The sequence below is a fragment of the Muntiacus reevesi genome, chromosome 7 (assembly GCF_963930625.1).
Source record: "Muntiacus reevesi chromosome 7, mMunRee1.1, whole genome shotgun sequence".
NCBI lineage: Eukaryota > Metazoa > Chordata > Mammalia > Artiodactyla > Cervidae > Muntiacus > Muntiacus reevesi.
In genome coordinates this window covers 12,250,499-12,271,614 of record NC_089255.1, presented here as the reverse complement: position 1 = coordinate 12,271,614, position 21,116 = coordinate 12,250,499, and the positions used below count along the sequence as shown (strand labels likewise).

At 53.5% G+C, this 21,116-nt stretch overlaps 1 protein-coding gene across 5 annotated transcripts in view; it reads left to right on the top strand.

The window, feature by feature from the left end:
• The first annotated feature begins 254 nt into the window (after window positions 1-254).
• IGDCC4 (immunoglobulin superfamily DCC subclass member 4) overlaps window positions 255-21,116 on the top strand; it is a 38,942-nt gene continuing 18,080 nt past the window's right edge. For 3 of the 5 annotated variants that reach the window (XM_065941035.1, XM_065941036.1, XM_065941034.1), the window contains exons 1-6: window positions 255-376; window positions 10,490-10,840; window positions 11,493-11,634; window positions 18,175-18,311; window positions 19,543-19,683; window positions 20,477-20,554. In XM_065941035.1, coding sequence (XP_065797107.1) covers window positions 307-376; window positions 10,490-10,840; window positions 11,493-11,634; window positions 18,175-18,311; window positions 19,543-19,683; window positions 20,477-20,554 — 919 coding nt within the window. In that variant the 5' untranslated portion in view covers window positions 255-306. The remainder of the gene's footprint in view (window positions 377-10,489; window positions 10,841-11,492; window positions 11,635-18,174; window positions 18,312-19,542; window positions 19,684-20,476; window positions 20,555-21,116) is intronic. The other 2 variants (XM_065941038.1, XM_065941037.1) reach the window with 1 other exon arrangement.

Here is a 21,116-nt window from a genome sequence, read left to right as displayed (position 1 = left end):
GAGGCGCAGGTCACAGCACGGGGCCAGGGTCCCCGGCGGGGCTCGACCGGCCGCGCTCGCCTGGCGCCCCCGCCTGGGCGGCTCGCCCAAGATGGCGATGGAGGGGCGGGCGAGGCGGCAGCAGCCCCGGCCCCCGCGCCGGCCCCCGCTCAGGCCCGGGCCCCCGAGGCCGCGCCCCCGCCCGCGGCGCCGCGCCTCCCCGGGCCACTGACGCCCGGCGCGCCCTCCCCCGGCGGCGGCGGTGGCGGCGGCGGCGGCGGCCGAGGCGCGGGGAGGCGGCGGCGGCGGCAGCCCGGGCCCGGCCCCATGTCGCGGGGGGCCGCTGGCCGCGGCAGCGGGCTCATCGCGCTGACCTTCTGCCTGCTGACCGCGCGCGGTAAGGGCGGGCGCCCAAGCAGCGGCGGGAGCGCCTGCGGGGTGACTGTGCGCCCCGGGCTGCGCGGGGCTGTGGGGCCGCCGCGCCCCGAGTCCCGAGCGAATGGGGACCGTGCGGCGCCGGCTGCGCGCCCTTGTGCCGGTGATGCCTGCGCTCCGGGGTCCGCGAGCCGCGGCGGGTGGCGTTCGCGGCGCGTACTTGTCCGTAGGGGGTGTGTGTGTCCTCGGTTTGCGGAGTCCAGAGTGAGTGTACGAGTGTGTGTGTGTGTGTGTGTGCGTGTGTGTGTGTGTGCGCGCGCGCGCGCGCAGAGGGTGGGGAGGGGGCTTCTGCCGGGCGCACAGGTCCGCAGTGCGTGGCCGATCGCTGCGTGGCATCGCTGGCAGTGGCTGCGGTGCCGGTGGTCTGTGCGGGGAGGGTACTGCCGTGTACGCGCGCGTCTCGGGGTTGGGAGTGTGAGAGAGGAGGGGTGTGTGTCTACACCTCCATTTGTGTGTTGAGATTGTGTGTAATTGTGTTCATGGCACTGAGCTAATATTTGGCCTTGGCTTTTGGGGAGTGTCCTTGCCCTTGGTGGGGGGGACAGGAGTAGGAGATTCCGGATTGACTGGGGATAGTTGTGATAAAATACTCAACTTTGTCCAGTGGGTGTGGTCCCTGAGGCTGGTTGTGGGGGGGAGCGGGGGCCTGTGGCCTCCCCCCCAAACCCGAGGCCCGGAGTAGGCTGGGGGAGGGGGCAGGAGCCAGTTGCTTTCGTGGACGAGTCCAGTACTCGCTGTCGGGATGGGACGCGTGTCACTTCTGCCCCAGGGACACATCTGAGGAGCGTTGAGGAGGTCAGCAAGGCCTCCTCCAGCCCCCCAGCACAGCGCGCACTGGGGGTAGGTAACTCCCCAGAGTTGTCCTAGCTGGAGAAAGGGCTGGGGATGGGGTGACGAAGTCCCAAGTGTCTTTGCTTAAGGGAGCCTTTTCCCACCCCGGCCCGCTCCCTCCCGGTCCTGTGTGCGTTTCGGGGGCGGCCCAGGGGGAAGGTGGTTGGGAGCGCTGGGGAGGGGGATGGGCCGCCCGCTTTGTTCCCTAGTCCTCGCCTTCCCTGCCGAGCGGGGAGCTGAGGATGTGTCCGGGGCTAGTCGGGGAGGGACTTGGCGGTGGGGGTGGGGAGGGGGATTTCTCTCCAGCTGCTGCGGCTTTCCAGAGAGACTCAGCCAGCCAGGCCACGTGGGAGGGAGGCAGGGACGGCGGAGGGGGGAAAGAGCCTCCGCCTGGCCCGCCCCGGCCCTGCTCCAGGAAACCCAAACAGCGGGTGGGAAAGTATCAGGAACTACTCGGACCCCCTCGCTGCCTACAAAGACACGCCTCTCTTCAGACCCGACTGCGGACCCGGCAGGGGGCCGCCTGGGGGCGGGGTCCCGGCCGCCGGGCCGGGGTAGTGGGGGGTCTGGGGTTGTCAGGTGGGGGGCGGGGAAGTGCCAGAGAGGCGGCTGTGCTTCTGGAGGCCAAGGGATTAACGGAGAGTTGTGCCCACCCTCTTCTCAGAGCTCCCGACCGGGGTCGGGATCATCCAGCCAAGCGGAGTCAGGGCCGGGAACTGCACTCGATCGGGCTTTATGGAGTAGCGGTGAGGCCTCCCGCCGGGGGCTGTTTGCCTCGGAGACCTGGCCTCTCCGGGCTGCGGGTGCACGAGGCCGAGCTGGGGCTCCCTTGACAGCAGTGTGCTTGGCTGAAGCTGCGCGCTGCCGGTTCACAGTGCTAAATCCTTCGAGTGTGCAAATCTTCTCAGTCCTGGGGACACTCCCCAGGCTAGAGTTCGGACTAGCCAGCCCCATCTGGATGGAGGTCATTTATTCATTCATTCAACAAATATTTACTGAGTAATCGTTTTGGCTAGCATGTGACCGGTGCCTGGATATAGTAAATAAGGAGGAGACTGACAGGTACTCAGCAGAGGCTTCCTTCAGGAAGTAGTGAATACTAGAGCTCTGTGCAGAGGGTCAGTTAGCACGGCAGGAGAGCGATGGTGGGGAGAGTTTTGCAGAGAGAACTGCACGTGCAAACGCTCAGAAGTGACTTTCTTTAGACCATCGAAAGAAGCTAAATTTGGCTGGAGTTTAGAGTGCAAGGCATGAGGGTGGGGCAGATTAGGGAGGAATGGGCAAGGGGCCACAGAGTGTCGAAAAGAGAAGGCTGAAAATGGAGCTGGATCCAACTCATGAGGGGGCTTATAAGCCCCACCAAGGTTTCTGGCCTGAGAGCCCAAATGAGTCCTTGGGGTTTTGTTTGTTTGTTTTTCTTTTTAAATATTTACTTATTTTTGGACGCCCTGGGTCCTCGTTGCTGCTTGTGGGCTTTCTCTAGTTCTGGAGGTTGGGGGCTCTTCTCTAGCTGTTGTGTGTGGGCTTCTCACTGCCAGGGCTTCTCTTGTTGTGGAGCATGTGGGCTCTTCTCTTGGCATGTGGGCTCAGTAGTTGCAGCTCGCTGGCTCCAGCGCGCAGACTCAGTAGTTGTGGCTCAGGGGCTTAGTTGCCCCCTTGGCGTGTGGGATCTTTCTGAACCAGGGATGGAACTGGTGTCCCCTGCATTGCAGGGCAGATTCTTAACCACTGGAGCATCAGGGAAACCCTGGAGGGTTTTGAGATCTGTTTTGCATCAACTCACTCCAACCGAGGTAGAGAATGATTGCATGGGTCGGAGGCAGGAAGCTGCAACTTCTTGGGAGGCTGTGGTAGTAATCCAGAAGAGAGGGTGGTGGTAACTAAAGTAGTGGCAATTGGAATGGCCAAGTAGCTGGATTCTAGAGATATTTAGGAAGTAGAACTAGCATTATAGTTTGAGGGAGTTTGTAGAGAGTGAGGGAGGGAGAAGTAAAAAATAGTAGACACTTCAACCACCTTGACATGTTGGAGTCAAGAGTGTGACTGCCCGTCTCTCCAGCACACTTCTGGTCAGGGGCTGGGAACTGGGGAGATGTTGATGTGAATGGGATCCTATCTGGGAGTAGTGGTGGGATGCCCAGTGCTCTGTTTTCACCACAAGTGAGAAGTGGGGCTCTTCCTTACACCCAAGCAGAATTTAGGGGTGGCGATGCAAGCGGTCAGTAGAAGGAGGACTGTAAGAATAGGTGAGCTGCTTTCTTCTCACCAGGAAACTCCCACCTCCCACCCTTTTCTCAGTCCAGAGGCTCGGAGGCCAACCTCAGTCAGTTGGAGTGTTGGGGTGGCCCTTTGCGACCTCATCTTGGGGGTTATGAACTAGATCAAACACAGTCTCTGTTTTTTTTCAAGATTTTTTTATTTTGATGTGGACCATTTTTGAAAAATGTCTTTATTGAGTTTGTTACAGTATTGTTTCTGGTCTGTGTTTTGGCTTTTTGGCCAAGAGGCATGTGGAATCTTAGCTCCCATACCACTGACATTGTAACAGGACATATTAACCACTGGACTGCCAGCAAGTCCCAAACATAATCTCTATTAATAGTGAATCTAAACAATCCAGTTAAACCTTCATTGATCTTGTATGTATTTTCATGGCTCAGTTAATCATAAGTTTCAAGTTGATTAATCTCACAATGAGTCTTCAAAGGGCAGCACTAAGGAGAACTTAGAAATAATTTTAGCATGAACTCATTTTGCAGATGAGAAAACTGAATGACTTCCCAGTTACATGGAGACTGAACTGGGGCCATAACCAATCTCCCGGCTATTGGAGTAGCGATACCTTCCTGGGGTTCAGTACACATTAACCCGAGTTCAGTCTGTCTTCACCCCTCCCCCTCACATGAGACGTTATCAGCAACTTGGGGCTTAGCCCCCCTCACTTCGTGTGTCTGGGCCTGGGCCCTGGAATCCACTCTTCCCCACCCACCCCGACCCACTGCCTCCTGTTCTGCCTCCACTCTTTCTGAGGTGCAGGAACCAGACTTGACACAGAATTCCAGATGCAGAACAGATGTTATTGCCAAGCAGGCCTAGGGGCTCCCAGCTCCCCGGATCACAGGGGAGGAAGAGAAAGAGTGGCTCTGATGGGGGAGGACCCCAGCTGCAGCCTGGTCAGAGACGGGATGGCAGCTGAGGGGAGAGAAGAAAACCAGAGAGAGGATGATCTGGGCCTGACATGCAAAGAAACGGAATCCTTGTGCTTGGGGCTGGCTGGGCTGCCAGCTACTACTGCCTCACTGCTGAGGCAACTTCTGGATTTGCGGGGCTGTGGGGTGCCTGGGGTTGGGAAGCAGAGGCTCAGGAAGCCGTCTCTCAGGTACAGACCTGAACACGCAAGCTGGTGCAGAGTCAAGACTTCTGGAAGGCTCCATAAGGAGCTCACTTACCTTGCACATGCTTGGAGCTCTGGCAAATGAATGGAGCGTAAGAGACACAGAGGTGGGCACACAGGAAGGTATTTTTATTTATTTATTTTTATTTTTTATTTTATTTTTTTTTTTAAGGAAGGTATTTTTAATCAGACCTTCCATATAGCAGCAGAGGTGAGGTAATGAGCTCCCCAGTCCTGGTTAATGTTTAAGTACAAAATTTCTTTGAATGTGAGTTTGCTGTTCTGTCTTAGGGCTTAGGGTTTTTTTTTTGGCTGCACCTGACAGCTTGCACGACCGTAGTCCTTAGTTCCTTGATCAGGGATGAAACTCTGGCCCACGGCAGAGAAAGCACAGAGTCCTAATCACTGGACCTCCAGGGAATTCCCTGCCTTGGTGCATTTTCAGCATTTTGTTGGTTATCTCACAGGTGCCGCATACTATGCTAGGCATTTTCCCACATGTATTATTCACATCATCCCCAGCCCTGAAGGGAGTTCCTATAATTTTTCCAGATAAGGAAATGGATGTTTGGAAAAGCGCAAGGGGCTCTGTGTCTGGGTCTTTTGAGTGTGTCTCCGCTTGTCCTCTCGTCTGTTCAAGAACTATTTATTGAGCTCCTGCTGTGTGCCAGACAGTGTTTTAGGTCCTAGGGAACGCTGACCAGGACGATAACCTCAAACTTATTGCCCTGCTGGGGAGACAGGCAAGTCAGAAGTCTGCCATGCTAACTGCAATGACCCAGGTACCCCGGGTCCTATGGGGCAGAAAAAGGAGCGGCGTGGCAGTCGGACCCTGGGCTGGCACAGCTACTGGCCGGAGAGGAGCAGGGTGCTTTCAGAGAACAGGAAGAGGTTTGGCCTGGTGGGGACTCGGTGTGACAGGAAACAGGAGGTAGGCAAGTCAAGCTGAGTGTGGCTTTGCTGTCAAGCCTGCTGGGGCCGAGCCTGACTCCGCAGGATCACAGATGAAGGGAATGCTGCCTTCCTCGCGTCCCAGGCAACCGTCCCAAGCTCTCCTTCCAGCTGTTGTGGGAGGGGCTGAGCGTGTGGTATGGGAGGTGGCCAAGGTGGGGGAGTGGGCAAGGAGGTTTCTGGAAGAAGCTGACTTGTGTCTCCTGGGAAAGAGTGGTGATGGTGTCGTGGTGAATTGCCCTTGTAGACTGAAAACAAGTTATAAATCTGCTGGGCCCTGAAATTCAAAAATGACAAGGCATTGATGTTTGTGGCAAGTTCTTGCCTTAACAAAGGCGGCATCTCAGCTTGGTCCCCCTTCATCCCCCCATGCCCCCCATCCTCTTTTCTGAGAGTCCACTGGAGAACGGAACCCTGGCCTATGCCAGGCCCCCACAGATCCTGCAGAGCAGCGCAGAGCTGGCCCCAGGGCTCAGCAGCGAATCTCCTTTCTGTCTGGGTCCTAATTGGCCTCATGAAATCTAATTTATCCTGCAAGCGAGTAAAATAATGCCAGAAAAAGGAGACTGAGAGATGATCCTGGGGCTTCTGAGCATAGAAGCTCTGTGTCTGGAGCAGGGTCCCCCTTCCCCACCCGGGAGAGTGAGGAGAAGGGCTTGTGGGAGACAGAAGTCCCCTTGAGGCAGAAAGCTGGCCACAGCAAGTGTCCACTTTGTCCACCCTGGCCTGAGAGGGAGGGCTGAGAAGTGCTCGTGGGAGGGGCTGGGGGTGGTGGGAAGGGGGGGCCATGAAACCACTGGGCAAACACTCTCCAGAGCATCACTTATGCAAAAAGATTTGGTGGTGTAGGAGCCACATTTACATGAAAGCAAACACTGCTGTGTAACAGAATAGCATGCAAAATAGGCCAGAGGTTTCAAAATAAAAGGATTTCAGGTGGTCAGCAAGCCTCCTGAGTCTGCTCTCCTCCACTGCTGGGAGAATTTTGGTGAAAATGAGAACAGTGGCAGCTCTTCAGTTTAAAACTAGGGAAATGGAACCTGAAAGGAGGAAAACCGACCCAAGGTCATACAACACACGATGCACCTAGACTCTGACTCTAGGCCAAGGCTGGTCCCACCACATCCAGTGGTCCGTCTTAGGCAAGAGGAAGGATGGGTAAGGGACCTCTGAGTGGCTCCATGCTGTGAGACCCAGGAAAAACCTTCCTTGGGGGGGACAGGGGCAGCTTCATGGAAGGATGTGGCACCTGAGCTGAGCCCCTAAGGATGCACATGTCCTGGGTACATGTCCTGCACAAGTTGGGCTGGGCCCTGAGGGAGAGAGAACCTCCTCTTATTCGGGAGCAGCTCTCTCCTTGAGGCTGGGTTCACCCCTGGGATGTCCAAGAAGGATAACTTCCCCAGACTATCTCCCAGAGAGGCGAGACCCTCCTCTGTTGGGCCTCAGTTTCCCCGTCTATAAAATGAGCAGTCTCGGGCTCTGCACACATTTCCATTAATGTGAGCTGACCTGGACTCCTGTCACAGCCCTGTATCCCCCGGGAACCTCGAGTTCTCCCCACATCTACATCCCTGTTGGTTTCCCCTGCCGCTTGGCCTTGCTGGGTGCTGAGCTCCTCTGAGGTGGGGCAGCCAGACATCTGCTGATCCATGAATATTCAGGAAGGAATTGGAGCCTTCTCTGGGCTCCCCAGCCAGCCACGGCCCCTCTGGCCGCCATCCTGCCCGCCCAAGCCCAGGCTGCTGACAGACCCAGCAGCTGCTCGGGGCCCCAACTGTTCACATTGTTTGTTCACCACGGCGGGGGATTTTCCAAGCCTCCGACATGCTTTGGGGGGGCAGGGAGGCTGGGCTGCCAGAGGGCTCAGGGATTCGAGTCATGTGGGGCTTTTCTCCCCTGAAACTCAAACCGACTGCTCAGTGGCGGCTGGAATGGAAGCTGCTGGGCTGAGAGCCCAGGCTGGCCTTGCCCCCACTGCGTTTGCATCAGAATCTAGGGCCTCAGATGGACAAGGGACTGGATGTTGAGAATAGTGATTTGCATTTGTACATCCCCTTCCAGTTTATGAAGTCAAAGTATTAGTCGTTCAGCCGTGTCCAACTCTTTGCAACCCCATGGACTGTAGCCCACCAGGCTCCTCTGTCCCTGGAATTCTCCAGGCAAGAATACTGGAGTGGGCTGCCATTCCCTTCCCCAGGGGATCTTCCCACCCCAGGGATCGAACCTGGGTTTCCTGCATTGCAGGCAGATTCTTTACCATCTGAGCCACCAGTGAGATCTCCAGTTTATGAAGTGCCTCTAAAGAATGAGTTCCCATTCCTTGATTGATGCCTGTTAGGCTTTGCACTGGCGCCCTGCCCTCCATCATCTGGTTTAATCCTCACAGGCCCCATAGTATCACCTTCATTTTACAGATGTGGAAACTGAGGCCCAGAGAGGTGAAGTGGCTTGTCACATAGCTGATAGGTGGAAGCATGATTGGAACCTTGATCTGCTGCCCCAGGATCAGGTGCTCTGGGTAGCTTCCTTCCCCAGTTTGCCTGGAAACAAGGCGAGGGCAGTTGCTGCCTTCTCCTGTCTCACCCCTAGAACTGCTGAAGCCAGTTGTGTAGTTGGAGGTGCCTTTAAGAAAGGCAGAGAGGCCCGTCCAGACCCCCTCTGGCTGTCTGTCTTCCCACTGGGGTGTCCTGGCTCCTGCCCTGGCCTCTGTATCTCAACCTGTCAGGACGCCTCCCTCAGTCTTGATCTTATTCAGGGCTTAAAGTGTTGGCATATATGTGTCTAGGTGTTGATGAGTGTAGCAGAGATTCGGGTGCACCTGTTTAGGTGTGGAAGGTATCTATAGTTTTTTTGTGTGTGTCTAGATGATCCAGGCTTCCCAGATGGCTCAATGGGTAAAGAATCCGCCTACAATGCAGGAGATACAGAAGACACAGGTTCCATCCCTGGGTCGAGAAGATGCCCGTGAGGAGGTCTTGGCAACCCACTCCAGTATTCTTGTCTGAAAACTTACAGGGACACAGGAGCCTGTTGGGCTACAGTCCATGGGGTCGCAAAGAGTTGGACACGACCAAAGTCGTGTGTGTGCTGAATCACAGCACAGCTAGATGGTTCTCTACGTTGGTTTAGGGATGGGTGTGTCCGGGTCACTGAATAATCCTGCCATCGTAGAATCTCAGCCATCACCTGCTACGTTTGAGTAAACAAGAGCCGGGGGTGGGGTGGGGGGGGAAGAAGCTCCCAAGGCCACACAGCTAGACTGTGACAGGTCCAGGTCTAGAGCTGAAGGTCACCTGTGTGCTTCACCGTAGTGCTTTCTGCATGCCCCTGACGGGGCTCTGTCAGCCCTGGCCTGCCTGGTAATGAGTATGGTCCTCACCTCTGTCCCTGACTCACTCTCAGACACACCGTGGTGCCTTTAAGCAAGGTGTCAGGCCAGAGGATACAAGGGGACCTTCAGCCTTGGAGCGTCTATGGGACAAGGAGGCAGCAGGCCAACCTTGCAGGAGGTACAACGGGGAGAACCAACCATTTCCCTGTGAATAATGGTTACTGGCCTGGCTGAGATGTTGCTTAAAATGATAAACATTGGCATTTGGGTGTTTTTGCCTGACCCAGGATGGCATTCCCTGCCTCTGCTGTCCTGCTGCTTCACCGCCTGCTCCCTTCCTCCACTGTCCACCTTTGCGGCCAGGGTGGTGTTGGAGCTGCGGGCTCTCCGGGGGCATCTGCAGAGGGTCGGGGGCCTGGGTTCTGTGCTGGCTCACTCTGCGGTTCTGGAGGAGTCAGCTGCGGGGAGGAGAGCTTAACTCTTGCGGTTGCTGCAGCAGAAGTGGGCTGGACAATCATGCTTGAGGCGATCTGCAGGACTCCAGGCGAGGGAGTGACATTGCTGGAACAGGTCAGGCACTGTGCCTCTCTCCCTCACCACACAGCATCTCACTGACCGCTCACGGCAGCCTTTTGAAGAATGAATGACTGTGTCTTTTGAAATTGAGAGGCAATTCACATGCCACAAAATTCACCATTTAAAGGGGACAAATCAGTGGGTTAAGTTTATTCACAAAGTCGTGCAACCATCACCACTATCTAATTCTAGAAACATTTTCAGCACCCAAAAAAGAAACCTTAGATCCCTCAGCCATCTCTTTTCATTCTTTGCTCTCCCCAGTCCCTGGCAACCATGAATTTATGGTCTTGTCTCTATGGATGTGCCTATTCTGGACATTTCATAGAAATGAGATCACATTATACAATATGTGGCATTTCATAACTGGCTTCTTTGACTTTGCATAAAGTTTTCAAGGTTTATTCCCTCTGAGGCAAATGTCAGTACTTCATTTCTTTTGATAGCTGAGTAATATATTTATCCATTCATCAAGTGATTGGGCTTCCCAGGTAGTGCTAGAGGTAAAGAATCCGCCTGCCAGCGCAGGAGGCATGAGACTCAGGTTTGATCCCTGGGTTGGGAAGATCCCCCTGGAGGAGGCATGGCAACCCATCCCAGTGTTCTTGCCTGGAGAATCCCCATGGACAGAGGAGTCTGGTGGGCCATAGGGTCTCACAGAGTTGAACACGACTGAAGCGACTCAGCACGCACGCACACACACACAGGTGATTGGGCATTTGAGTTGCGTCCACTTTTTGCCAAGAACTGTGTTACTTTGTGGATGAGGCAGTTGAGTGGGGCTGAGGGGCAGGCACGACAGGCACGAAGCGCAGCCGTTGGCCCAAGATCACAGTCAGAGGCAGAGCTGGGGTCCAAACACAGGTTTCCTCATGATCCCTCTTTCTCCGAGGTTTGTCCCCAACCCTGGTGCATGTGACTCAGGAGCTGGAGGCTGTGGGATGTAGAAGGACACACTCTGATGGCCCTGGTGTCCCTCCTCTATGCAGGGGAGCAGCCACTGCCCCAGGAGACGACCGTGTCGCTGAGCTGTGGAGCAGGGCCGCTGCAAGTAATCCTGGGCCCAGAGCAAGCCCTGGTGCTGGACTGCAGTCTGGGGGCGGCTGCCACCGGGCCCCCCACCAGCGTCACGTGGAGCAAGGATGGAGGCACCCTCCCTGAGCACGAGCACCTTCGCCTGCTACCCAATGGCTCCCTATGGCTGTCCCAGCTGCCAACAGTAGATGGCGCTGACGAGGCAGACCCTGGGGCTTCAGAGGTCATTGAGGGCAGCTATTCCTGCCTGGCCCATGGCCCCCTCGGGGTGATGGCCAGCCAGGCTGCAGTGGTCAAGCTCGCCAGTAAGTGCTGCATCTGGGGCTGAGCTGAGACCCACACGACGTGGGGTGTGGGAACTGGGATCCGCCACTAGTTACTTGCACAAAGGCTTGTCTCTGAGCCACGCCCGCTTTCCCTTCCTCCTGCCCTGCTCAGCGGGTCCCTTCCTGCTATTATCTGTCTCACCGTTCAACAGTCTCACTTCTTCCCCGCTCTTCTGCTGCTCCTCTTTTTCCTTCCCTGTGACTTTGAGAGTCTAGACTTGTGCTTTCCTCCAGGAAGCCCACCAGAGAGGCTTGTAAGAGTGTCAGGAGCACAAAGGTGCTCCCCAGGCCCATAGCAGGCGGGGTGTGTGGAGCCGAGCTGCACTGCCCAGCCACCCTTTGGCGGGGGGCGGGGGGCTCTTAGGAGGCATAGATCACCATGAAGTAATTTTGAGGCCAGAGGAGACACTGTCGTCTGACATAAGGAAGGCCGGGGGACTCCTCTGACCAGGCATCACTCATCCTTGGACTGCCCGTCTCCGTCGGGCTGAATTCTCTCTGCCCGGGTTTCTGTCGCCCTGGCCTCCTCTGGGTCCGTGCGCGTGTGTACATTTCACCGTCCGTGCTCGCCGTGGCCTGCTTTCTCGCGTCCCCCTCCTGTCGCTGTGTTTCTCACTGTCCTCACCCCCAGCCCTCGCAGGCTTCTCCCTGCACCCAGAGTCGCAGACTGTGGAGGAGAACGGGACCGCTCGTTTCCAGTGCCAAATCGAAGGACTGCCAGCGCCCGTCATCACGTGGGAGAAGGACCAGGTGACGCTGCCTGAGGAGCCTCGGTGAGTGTCCTGTAGGGGATGGGGAGTGGGTCCCGGAGGGCAGGTAGGTTGGGCTCTGCGACGTTCTTGGAAACTGGGGTCCTTAGAGTCAAGGTGGCTGCTTTGGCCCAAACTGACTTAGGAGCCAGCCACCACCGGATGCTCAGCTCATTTCTGGTCCCAAAGAGAAATCAGGCCGGAGGTGGTTGCTCCCTAGGAGAAAAACCACCTACCGAGCTATGGGGCTTGGGTAAAGAGCAGTGATCAAGTACTTCAGAGCATATATAGCCCAACCACTTGTTTTATCGAAGTGGGGACCAAGGGCCAGAGAGGAACTGTGTTTTATCCAAGGCCACACAGTGAGGCATTGACTGCATGTTTGTTGTTTGCTCAGGGCCAGGAGGCTGCTGGGAGGGTTTCCTTTTGCAGGTTCCTCTGAAGTTTCTACCCTAGATATATAACTTCTCTTCTTCCCTCAGTTCCATCCAGTGGGGTGCAGCATCTGATAACTGGATTGTGGGGGTCTTTTCTGTCTCACCCTCCTCTCTTCCCATAAAAGCAATGGAGCAATCCAGGGAATGGTGTCTAGGGCAGAGGAGAAGCAGAGGCTAGACCCAGGGCCTGATCGCTCCTGTGGCTTCCTGGGAAGGCCCAGACGTACACAGAGCATGTCCAGAAGGCATGAGGCTCGTTTGCATCCCTGGTCTTGGAATTGGTCTCGTGACTTGGCTGCCACCCCATAGATTCTTTTTTAATTGATGCACTGGGTCTTTGTTGCTGCGCGTGGGCTTTCTCTATTTGCGATGACCCGGGGTTGCTTTCTGGTTTCTTATTTCGGAGGCTTCTTTTGTGGCTGAGGGCACGGGCTCTTCAGCACCCTGGTTACAGCAGTTGCGGCTCCCAGGTTCAGTGGTTGCAGCACATGAGCTTAGTTGCTCTGAGGCATGTGGCATCTTCCCGGACCAGGGATCAAACCTGTATCCTCTGCGTTGGCAGGTGGATTCTTAGCCACTGTGCCACCAGGGAAGTCACACCCCACGGGGTCTTACGTTTTGGAAAGGTTTCTCCAAAGGCCTTTCCCAGCTGCCCTGCCCTCCTTTCCATGCGTCTCTCTGGCTGTAGTTACCAGCCCACTCTCTCCTCTCCCAGTTGAGGTGAGATTCCTCAGGCTCAGAAATACTGGTTTCCAGATCTCTCTGCCCTGGAGCTAACCTGTCTTCAGAGTATTGAGTTGGCCCAGCTCCTCTGACTTTTGCCCATGTCTCAGTAGGGGTGAAAGTGTGAGAGAAACTTCTAGATAGAAAAGCCACAGGCCACATCTCTGCAACAGTTGGAAGGGAGGAAGAAGGGTGAGAAGTCAAGATGTAAGTGATCCTGTGATTCTGGTGATCAGTCAGCCCCACTGGTCCAATGGGTTGGACTAGATCGTGGTTTCCAAAGTGAGATTCTTTTAGAATATTAGTCCCTAAAGATGATTCTTGGGAGGAAAAAAAAAGTATTCCATGGTCAAATAAGACCAGGAAAGTGCCTATAAATCTCCCTCTTGGAGTTGACAAGTCACCTGAGAAGCCCCGTGCTGAGAAACCTGTTTAACTTGTTTAACCACCTCTTAGAGTCATTTGTTCAATAGTGTCAGTGGCTGAGTTGTGTCCGACTCTTTGCGACTCTTTGCGAATCCATGGACTGTAGCCTGCCAGGTTCCTCTGTCCATGGGATTCTCTAGGCAAGAATACTGGAGTGGGTTGCCATACCCTTCTGATATCCCAAGAATGAGCATTCTAGGGAGAGGACCTTGGGATTGCTAACCCAGCCTTCCCAGCACTGACATTTTAAGTTCTGTGCCTTCCACATGTGGTGCCTGTCACTGTGAGGGTGGACGCTTCCAGGGAGTTGCTGGGTGAGAATCAAGTGAGAGGTGGGCGAGGGCAGAAAACTCTCCCCGCGTTAAAAGTCACAAGAGGCTCTGCTTCATGAGAGCGGTGTTTTCTCACTTAATCCCTCCCGTCATCCTTCAAGCTAAGGGTTTCTTATTTTTTCACATTTTTCTCTATTTACTTTGTTTATATTCCTATTACATCCATTTTTCAAATTCATGTAAACAGAGAAGAAGAAACAAAAATGACTCATCTTCTTAACCACCCATGGAAAGCCTCTGTTAGTTTTGATGTCTGTCCTCAGGACTTTTGCCCTATATGTTTATAAATATTAAAAATTTTGGATTATATATACTGGGTATTTTTATTCAGTCTTTTTTATAGAAAACAAAAATGGGATTATGTTGCAATTTCTGCTTTTTTTTTTTCACTTAATGCATACAGAACCCCCTTCCAGGTCTGTCTGTGTGGCTGTGGCAGATACTCTTCTCTGAATTGTGAAAGGAGGGAGCTGAGGATCAGAGACACAAGTCACTTGCCTCAGGTCACATAGCTACTGCCAAGAGTATCTGATGTTGGAGCCCTGGGGTGGATGTTTTGGTGGTTGGGGTGGGGAAACCACAGGGCCTGAAGAAGCTCCTGTTGTAGGTGGGCTTAGGGATGGACCCAGTTATGCTCAGAGTAGAGAAGTTACTTCCTCAGTTTTTCTCCACAAACAGAGGAGTTCCCGCACCTCCCACCATCTAGTTAGGCCTCTCCCAGGAGGCTGGAGCTGCCAGTTCCTGGACTCTGGAAGTGTTTGCCCCCAAGTCCTCTGAAAATTGATCCTCATCTATAAATAAGCCAGGCTCATATGTCCCAGCACATTGTGTGTGGGGTGGGGGATAAAGAAATACCTAAAACAGCAACTTGATTATGCCCAAGGTATGTATTTTTACACATGCCCAGATAGAGTTCATGTACAAATATGCTATTCATAAACTCAGCTCAGAGGCTTGCAGGAGACCATATGCCCAGGTGTAGGCTGTGCACATGTGCAGTTAATAAGCACACTCTGTCAGGGTCTGTATGCATATTTTGGGCACTGATGGCAAAGTCTAGACCCTAAGGCAATTGCCTGATACTTAACACTAATTTCTAATGAGAGGGGATCATTTTTCTTCCGTGGGAACCAATAATCACCGAGAGCAGCGTTTCCCAAATCACAGGCATTCACAAACTCCTGTCATAATCTTGACCATCCCTGAGCCATTTATTCAGTCACTCACTTTATACATTTCTTCAAATCGACTCTCTCTGTTGTAACTTATGCGTGTGCCTGCTAAGTCGCTTCAGTCATGTCCGAGTCTTTGCGACCCTATGGACTCTAGCCCGCCAGGCTCACCTGTCCATGGGATTCTCCAAGCAAGAATACTGGAGTGGGTTGCCATTTCCTTCTCCAGAGGATCTGCCGTACTCACACTTTAAAAGAATGGATTTAACTCCTGCAGGATCCTGGTCCAGTCCTCTGCCCTGCCCGTCTCCCAGGGTCCCTCTTTTGTCAGCCTCGTGTGACCCTCAGCTCCTGCCCCTTTGCCTGGGCTGGCTCTCTGAAGGGCGCTGGGTGGGGTACCTTGGCCCTCAGGAAATTCAGAACAGCTCTGTCATTTCTTCTCTGCCCTTGAATCCTGGGGCTCAAGTGTCCTTTTGCAGGTACAGGAAGCAGGCTCAGGCTTGGAAAGAGAATGGTCCCTCCCGTTTAGGTAGAGGTTACTTTCATTCTATAAGTAGCTATTTTATTTGAAGTCATTTTAAAACTATAAAATATACTAACTTAAAGGAGAAAAAGTCACCTACAAACTGACCACAGATAGCTAGTACCATGATCTTATGTGAACTTATAACACATTGACAGGGTCGGGGATGTGAAATAGGTAGGAATTATGAAGCCCGTTTTTCAGATGAGAAGCCTGAGGCCTGGACACTGCATGTCACTTGCTAAAAATCACATATATTGGAATCAATTCTCTCCACTATGTCACAGCTGCTTTTATTCCAGAGCCAGGAGTTACAAAACAAAGTGTACAAGAGCACATGCTTTTTTCCATTTGAATTTTCTTAAGTGTTATATTCCCAAACTAATAAATAAATGTTCACTGTAACTAAGAAATTTAAAAACAGAACAAATAAGAGCCCCCCAGTAATCCCCCTTGCTGAGAAAACCTCCATGAATGACGTGAGTTTTACCACCCTTGACTTTTTCTGTGCATATCCTAGCATATTATTTATCTATTTTCCAAAAATAGCATTGCTTCGTAAACACTGTTTTGTGATTTCCCCTCCCCCCCCACTAACCACTGTGTCTTGGACATTCTTCCAAGGACAGAACTTTGGAAACCACATTTTTAACAAAGCAGAAAAGATATTAAATGAACATTAAAAGTGGTTCCATCTCACTTCTTTGGCTGTAGCAAATGCAGCAAAAGCACCACACCCAAGGAAAGGTATCCATTCCTTTGTTCATTGATTCATTCAACACATAATTAAGGCAGTATTACTTGTCAAAGGAGGTATTAGCTCTTGGATTGTTGTTTTTGTTGTTTAGTTGCTAAGTTGTGTGTTTTGCGACCCCATGGACTGTAGCCCTCCAGGTTCCTCTGTCTGGGATTTTCCAGGCAAGAATACTGGAGTGGGTTGCCATTTCCTCCTCCTGGGGATCTTCCCGACCCAGAGACCAAACCCGTGTCTTCTGCATTGGCAGGCGGATTCTTTACCACTGAGCCACCAGGGAAACTCTTGGATACCCGGAGCAACATTTCCCTTGAAAGACCGGGAACCTTTGGTGTCAGGAAGTGTGGGCAGCTATTGAGACTGAGGAAGGAGGAAAGGTCTTAGAGAATATAAGGTGGAGGAGACCGGGATGGGGGTGGGGGCCTTGTTTTCGAGATGGGTCCTTGTCTTTCCCATCGAATTCTCCGTGGTGGCAAGCTGGGCCCCGGCCCAGGATTTAGCTCTAGACACCCTGCGCCTCCTTATCACCTCTCCCCTGCTGGCCTCAGCACTGCTGCAGGCAGCTCTTGGAGCTGAGGATAAGACTCTGGGGGCAGAGTTGAGTTTGCCTGTGGGGTGAGGGAAGGAGTGATGAAGGTTTATGTTTTTGTTCTAAGTCTTTGGGCCACAGTAGATTTCTAGGCTTATGGCCAGAATTCTCTCCCAATACCCTTGAGCTTGTGCTTTTCTCCTGTGTTTAAATTTTCTCATACCCTGCTTTCCCCACGAGCCAAGGGATCTTCGCATGCACAGCTGCCCCATTCCCTCCCTGACCTTGGCCTAGCCTGCATCCACAGTGAGAAACTAGAACTCTCACCCTCGAGCTGACCCTGCAGAGATCACAGCTAGAAGATTTAGGAAGACCCACTCCCTCCCTGCTGGGGCCAGAGCCCATTCTGCTTCCCACCACCCAGGCCCCCATGGACACTTCTCTGCCTGGGATTGCACTGTCTCTAAGCAAGATCTCTGGGCTCTTCTAGCCCAGATTGCTTTCCAGCCCTCACCAAAAGGGCAGACAACACCACCCTCATCCATCCTGCCCCTCCTCAGTAATGTACCTGGTGGGCGGGGGCATTGCTGGGACCACATCCCTTCCACTGGCGTTGTTAGCCATCTAATGGCTGCTAAGACAGGCAGATGGAAAGAACGTGGGATCTGGCACCAGGAGATGCGGGTTCCAGTTTTAACTCTGCTTTAACTGTGGGACCTTGGAAAAATACCCTCCTCCCTCCAAGACTTGGTTTTGTCACCAATAAAATGAAGGCTATGATCCCTTCTGTCTCTTAGGCTTGTTTCAAGGTTCAGATTGAGATCATGTGACTAGAAGGGATTTTTATCAGAGGAGAGAGAAGGTAATACAGGCAGGAGGTAAACAATTCAAACTTTTCAGAAGGTTATTTAATGAAAATAAAGTCTCCTGCTGAGAGCTCCCCGGATCACAGGTCCCCTCCCAAGACAACCACCATGACCAGGAACATTCCGTGCAAAAGCCTATAAGTGTACATGTCCTCCACACACTGTTCTGTACGTACATATTTTGGAGATGATCTTGTGTCAGCACACAAGGAGCTGCCTCCTTTTAACAGCTGCCTAGCATTCCATTCTATGAATGTACCCAAACCAGTTTAGCTAGTTCCCACCCTACAGATGGACACTTGGATTGTTGCCAGCCTTTCGCTATGGTAGACAGGGTTGGAGTGAACATTGTTAAACATACGTTTTGTGTATGTGTGTACCTGTGGGATGAAGTCCTTGCAGTGATGTTCCTGGGTCTAAAAGGTGCGTGCAGGTTTGATAAAATACTTATTTGGCTGTGTTGGGTCTTAGTTGCGGCGTAGTTGTGGCTCGCAGGCCCGAGAATGTGGACTCAGTAGTTGGACAGTGCAGGCTTAGTTATCCCGTGACATGTGGGATCTTAGCCCTGACCAGGCATAGAACCCAGGTCCCCTGCATTGGAAGGCAGATCCTTAACCACTGGACCACCAGGGAAGTTCCAGTATCTTGTGGTTTTGATTTGCATTTATTACCAGTGAGCTTGAAGTCAGCCACACTAGGTGTTTCAGGAAGGAGGGGGAGGTGGGCTCAGGACAATCGGGGCACCGCCACCCTCCCTGTAGACTCCTGTCCACCTCACAGGTGCCCTCTGTCCCTTCCCAAGGCTCATCACCCTTCCCAACGGGGTCCTCCAGATCCTGGATGTACAGGAGGGTGACGCAGGCTCCTACCGCTGTGTGGCCACCAACTCAGCACGCCAGCGCTTCAGCCAGGAGGCCCTGCTCCGCGTGGCCCACAGAGGTAAGGCGGCTGGCCGGGTGGGGCAGTCAGCCAGCTCGGAGCTGGGAGGGGCCTCGAGTGGTCCAAGACCTGCCTTCAAATAGATGACAGATGAGGCCATGAAGCCCAAAGAAGGCCGTGCCACCCAAGTCAGAGAGAGCACTCGGAGCAGGAACCCAAGACGCCTGGTCTAGGGCTCCCTTCCTGCTGAGACTCTGTGTCCATGGGTGGATGGAGTGTCCACGGCTGGGGGCGGGTGCAGGGAGGTGAGGTGTCTGTGGAGAGGGTATGTGCCTGCTCCTGCCCTGGGGGAGCCGCCCTGGGGGAGCCGCCCGGTGCTGCTTGCTCTGCATCTGGCTCCTAATGGTCTGGGACTGTTCTTTGCATTTCTCTGAAAATCTCCCATCCCAGAGTGACGCGGTAGAAAGAACACAGGCTTTGGGGTCAGGACAACCTGGTTTGAATCCTGGCTTCTCTGCTCACCATCTGTGTGACCCTGGGCTCCTTATCAAATGTCCAGCCCGGGGAAGTGGTGAGAATCCCTGAGATAGGAACGAGAAGTGCTGGTGCCTGGCAGCTGTTCAGTTGATCTCACTTCAGGCCTCCCGCAACGGCCTCTATCTTGCCTTCCTTTGCTAAGGCAGCTCCCCTGGACCCTCACCCCTCCGCTCATCTCTTCCCATCCCCCTCTCATCCCATCCACTTTCACTCCCACCTTACTTCCTGGGGCTTAGCTGATGAACTGAGTCTGGTTTGCTGCCCCTTCAGTGCCCGGGGTCTCTGCCTCCACCTGCCGGACAAACCGGGTATTTATCATGCTGACCCAGGGCCCCAGGGTCATGCTGAGAACTTGGCAGGAATTGGGTGCTCCGGGTGCTGCCAAGCTGGCAGAAACTCGAGCCCATCCCCTGCCTTTCCCACATGGGAACTGAGGCGCTCCAGAGAAGAGACTTGCCAGAACTGGAAACTCCAACACTTGACTTCAAGTCCAGACTGCAAGTCTACTCTTGACTCTGCTGGTTCTCTGCCTTGAGGGTGGGTTCCATCCAGCAGGAAGAATGGGGGCGCTGTGTTGGGGCCTGGTTATTCCTCTCTGGCTCCCAGAGAAAGACCTCTGATTTCCTGTCCCAGCTCTGCTTTCCCATTTATCCGACGGAACCCTGGCCGCCCCACCTGTCTCACCAGGTGACTGTGAGCATCAGGTAAGGGGCTGAAAGTGAAGACGCCTGATGGTAAGGCTACCTCTCTCCAGGGTCCCTGGCATCCGCAGGGGGGCAGGACGTGGTCATCGTGGCAGCCCCGGAGAACACCACCGTGGTGTCTGGCCAGAGTGTGGTGATGGAGTGTGTGGCCTCGGCTGACCCCACCCCTTTTGTGTCCTGGGTCCGACAGGGTAAGTGGAGGGAAGGGATCTGAGGGCATGGGAGAGGAAGGGGGTGGCATTGCACACATCCCCAAGTCAAGGGTCTAGAAGGGTGACGACAGTATGGTCACCAACCTTTGGTGTGGTAGGAACTAACTTCTGTCCCAGGGTGGAGTGTGGGAAGAGGAGCCTGGACCAAAGGACTCAATCTGTATAGCAAGTTTCCTTTATGAAGCCCGCTCAATCTGCCACTCACAAAACCACTCTTGAGGCCTTTCTCGGGGGTGGGCACTGGGCTTTGTTCTTCACCTTCTTTGTTTCCAGTCCTTACAACAGTGAGTGCGGGCCCAGTGAGTCAGGTCGCACTTGGACTCTCTGCTGGCCTAACTACACAGCCCCTCCTGGCCCACCCAGGCTGCTGCGGCCTTTGTGTGCCTGGCTTCACGCTGGGCACAGTGAGTGAAAGACCCAGGTGAGAGAGGTGGGGCCCCTGCGCTCTGATCTCCCAGTCTATGTAAGGGAGATAAACGCATATCCATGAAGAGAGACTTGATGGTATCAGGCAGCAAGTGATGAGTGCCAAGTGGGGCTGCATTGCAGAAGATGCTGTCAGGGTGATGAGAGCGCCTGGCCAACGTCCCCATGTAGTTGAGCACGAAACCCACTCTCCTGCCAGAGCCTCCTAGAGCTGTTGAAAGAGGTTAAGGGCCAGGGCTGTTATTTCTGGTGGGCAGATGAGGAAACTAAAGCTCAGAAAGGCAGGTGGAAAGCCAGGACCCAAACTTTAGAGCCTGTTCCTTTTCCGGTACACCACCCCCTACAGCCCTGTGTGGAAGAAAAGCAAGGATTACTTGTTTCCATTTGTCAACAAGAAGTGACTTGTCCCAAGTTGATGGCAGAAGTAAGTCTTAAATCCAGCTCTCTTTACCCTTCTTCCCCGGTTCAGTCCATGACCCCACACTCCCCTTTTTGTAAGTTTGTATCTCACATTCAACACTATATAATGATGACTACATAGAGTTTAAAGAAAAATAATAACCCAAGGTGACTGTGTACCCCCACCGAGCTGATGAGAAAGAACAGTGCTGGTTATCTATGCCTCCCTGACCTACCCAACCTCACTGGACTCATGACACTTGCCTAGTTAGCAGGACTAGGTCCTAGGCCAGCAGGACCTTGTTAGTATTATTGGGGTAAGCCTGTGATGTCGCCCAGTTCTATCATTAGTGTTTCTCAAATCCTGACCAGGCATCAGGATGACCCAGGGAGCTTCTTCAAACTGCAGACTCCCTCCCTTCACACCTGAAGGATCATGACCCTGGATTCTTAATGTTTAACAAGTTCCTAAGGTCCTTCGACTGAAAGTGTGGTCTTTACCTACCTCTTGGACAAAGTTAGAAATGCAGAATCTAGGGTGCCTGATGCCTCTGCAGCATCTTAACCAGGTCTCTTGTGATTCTGTG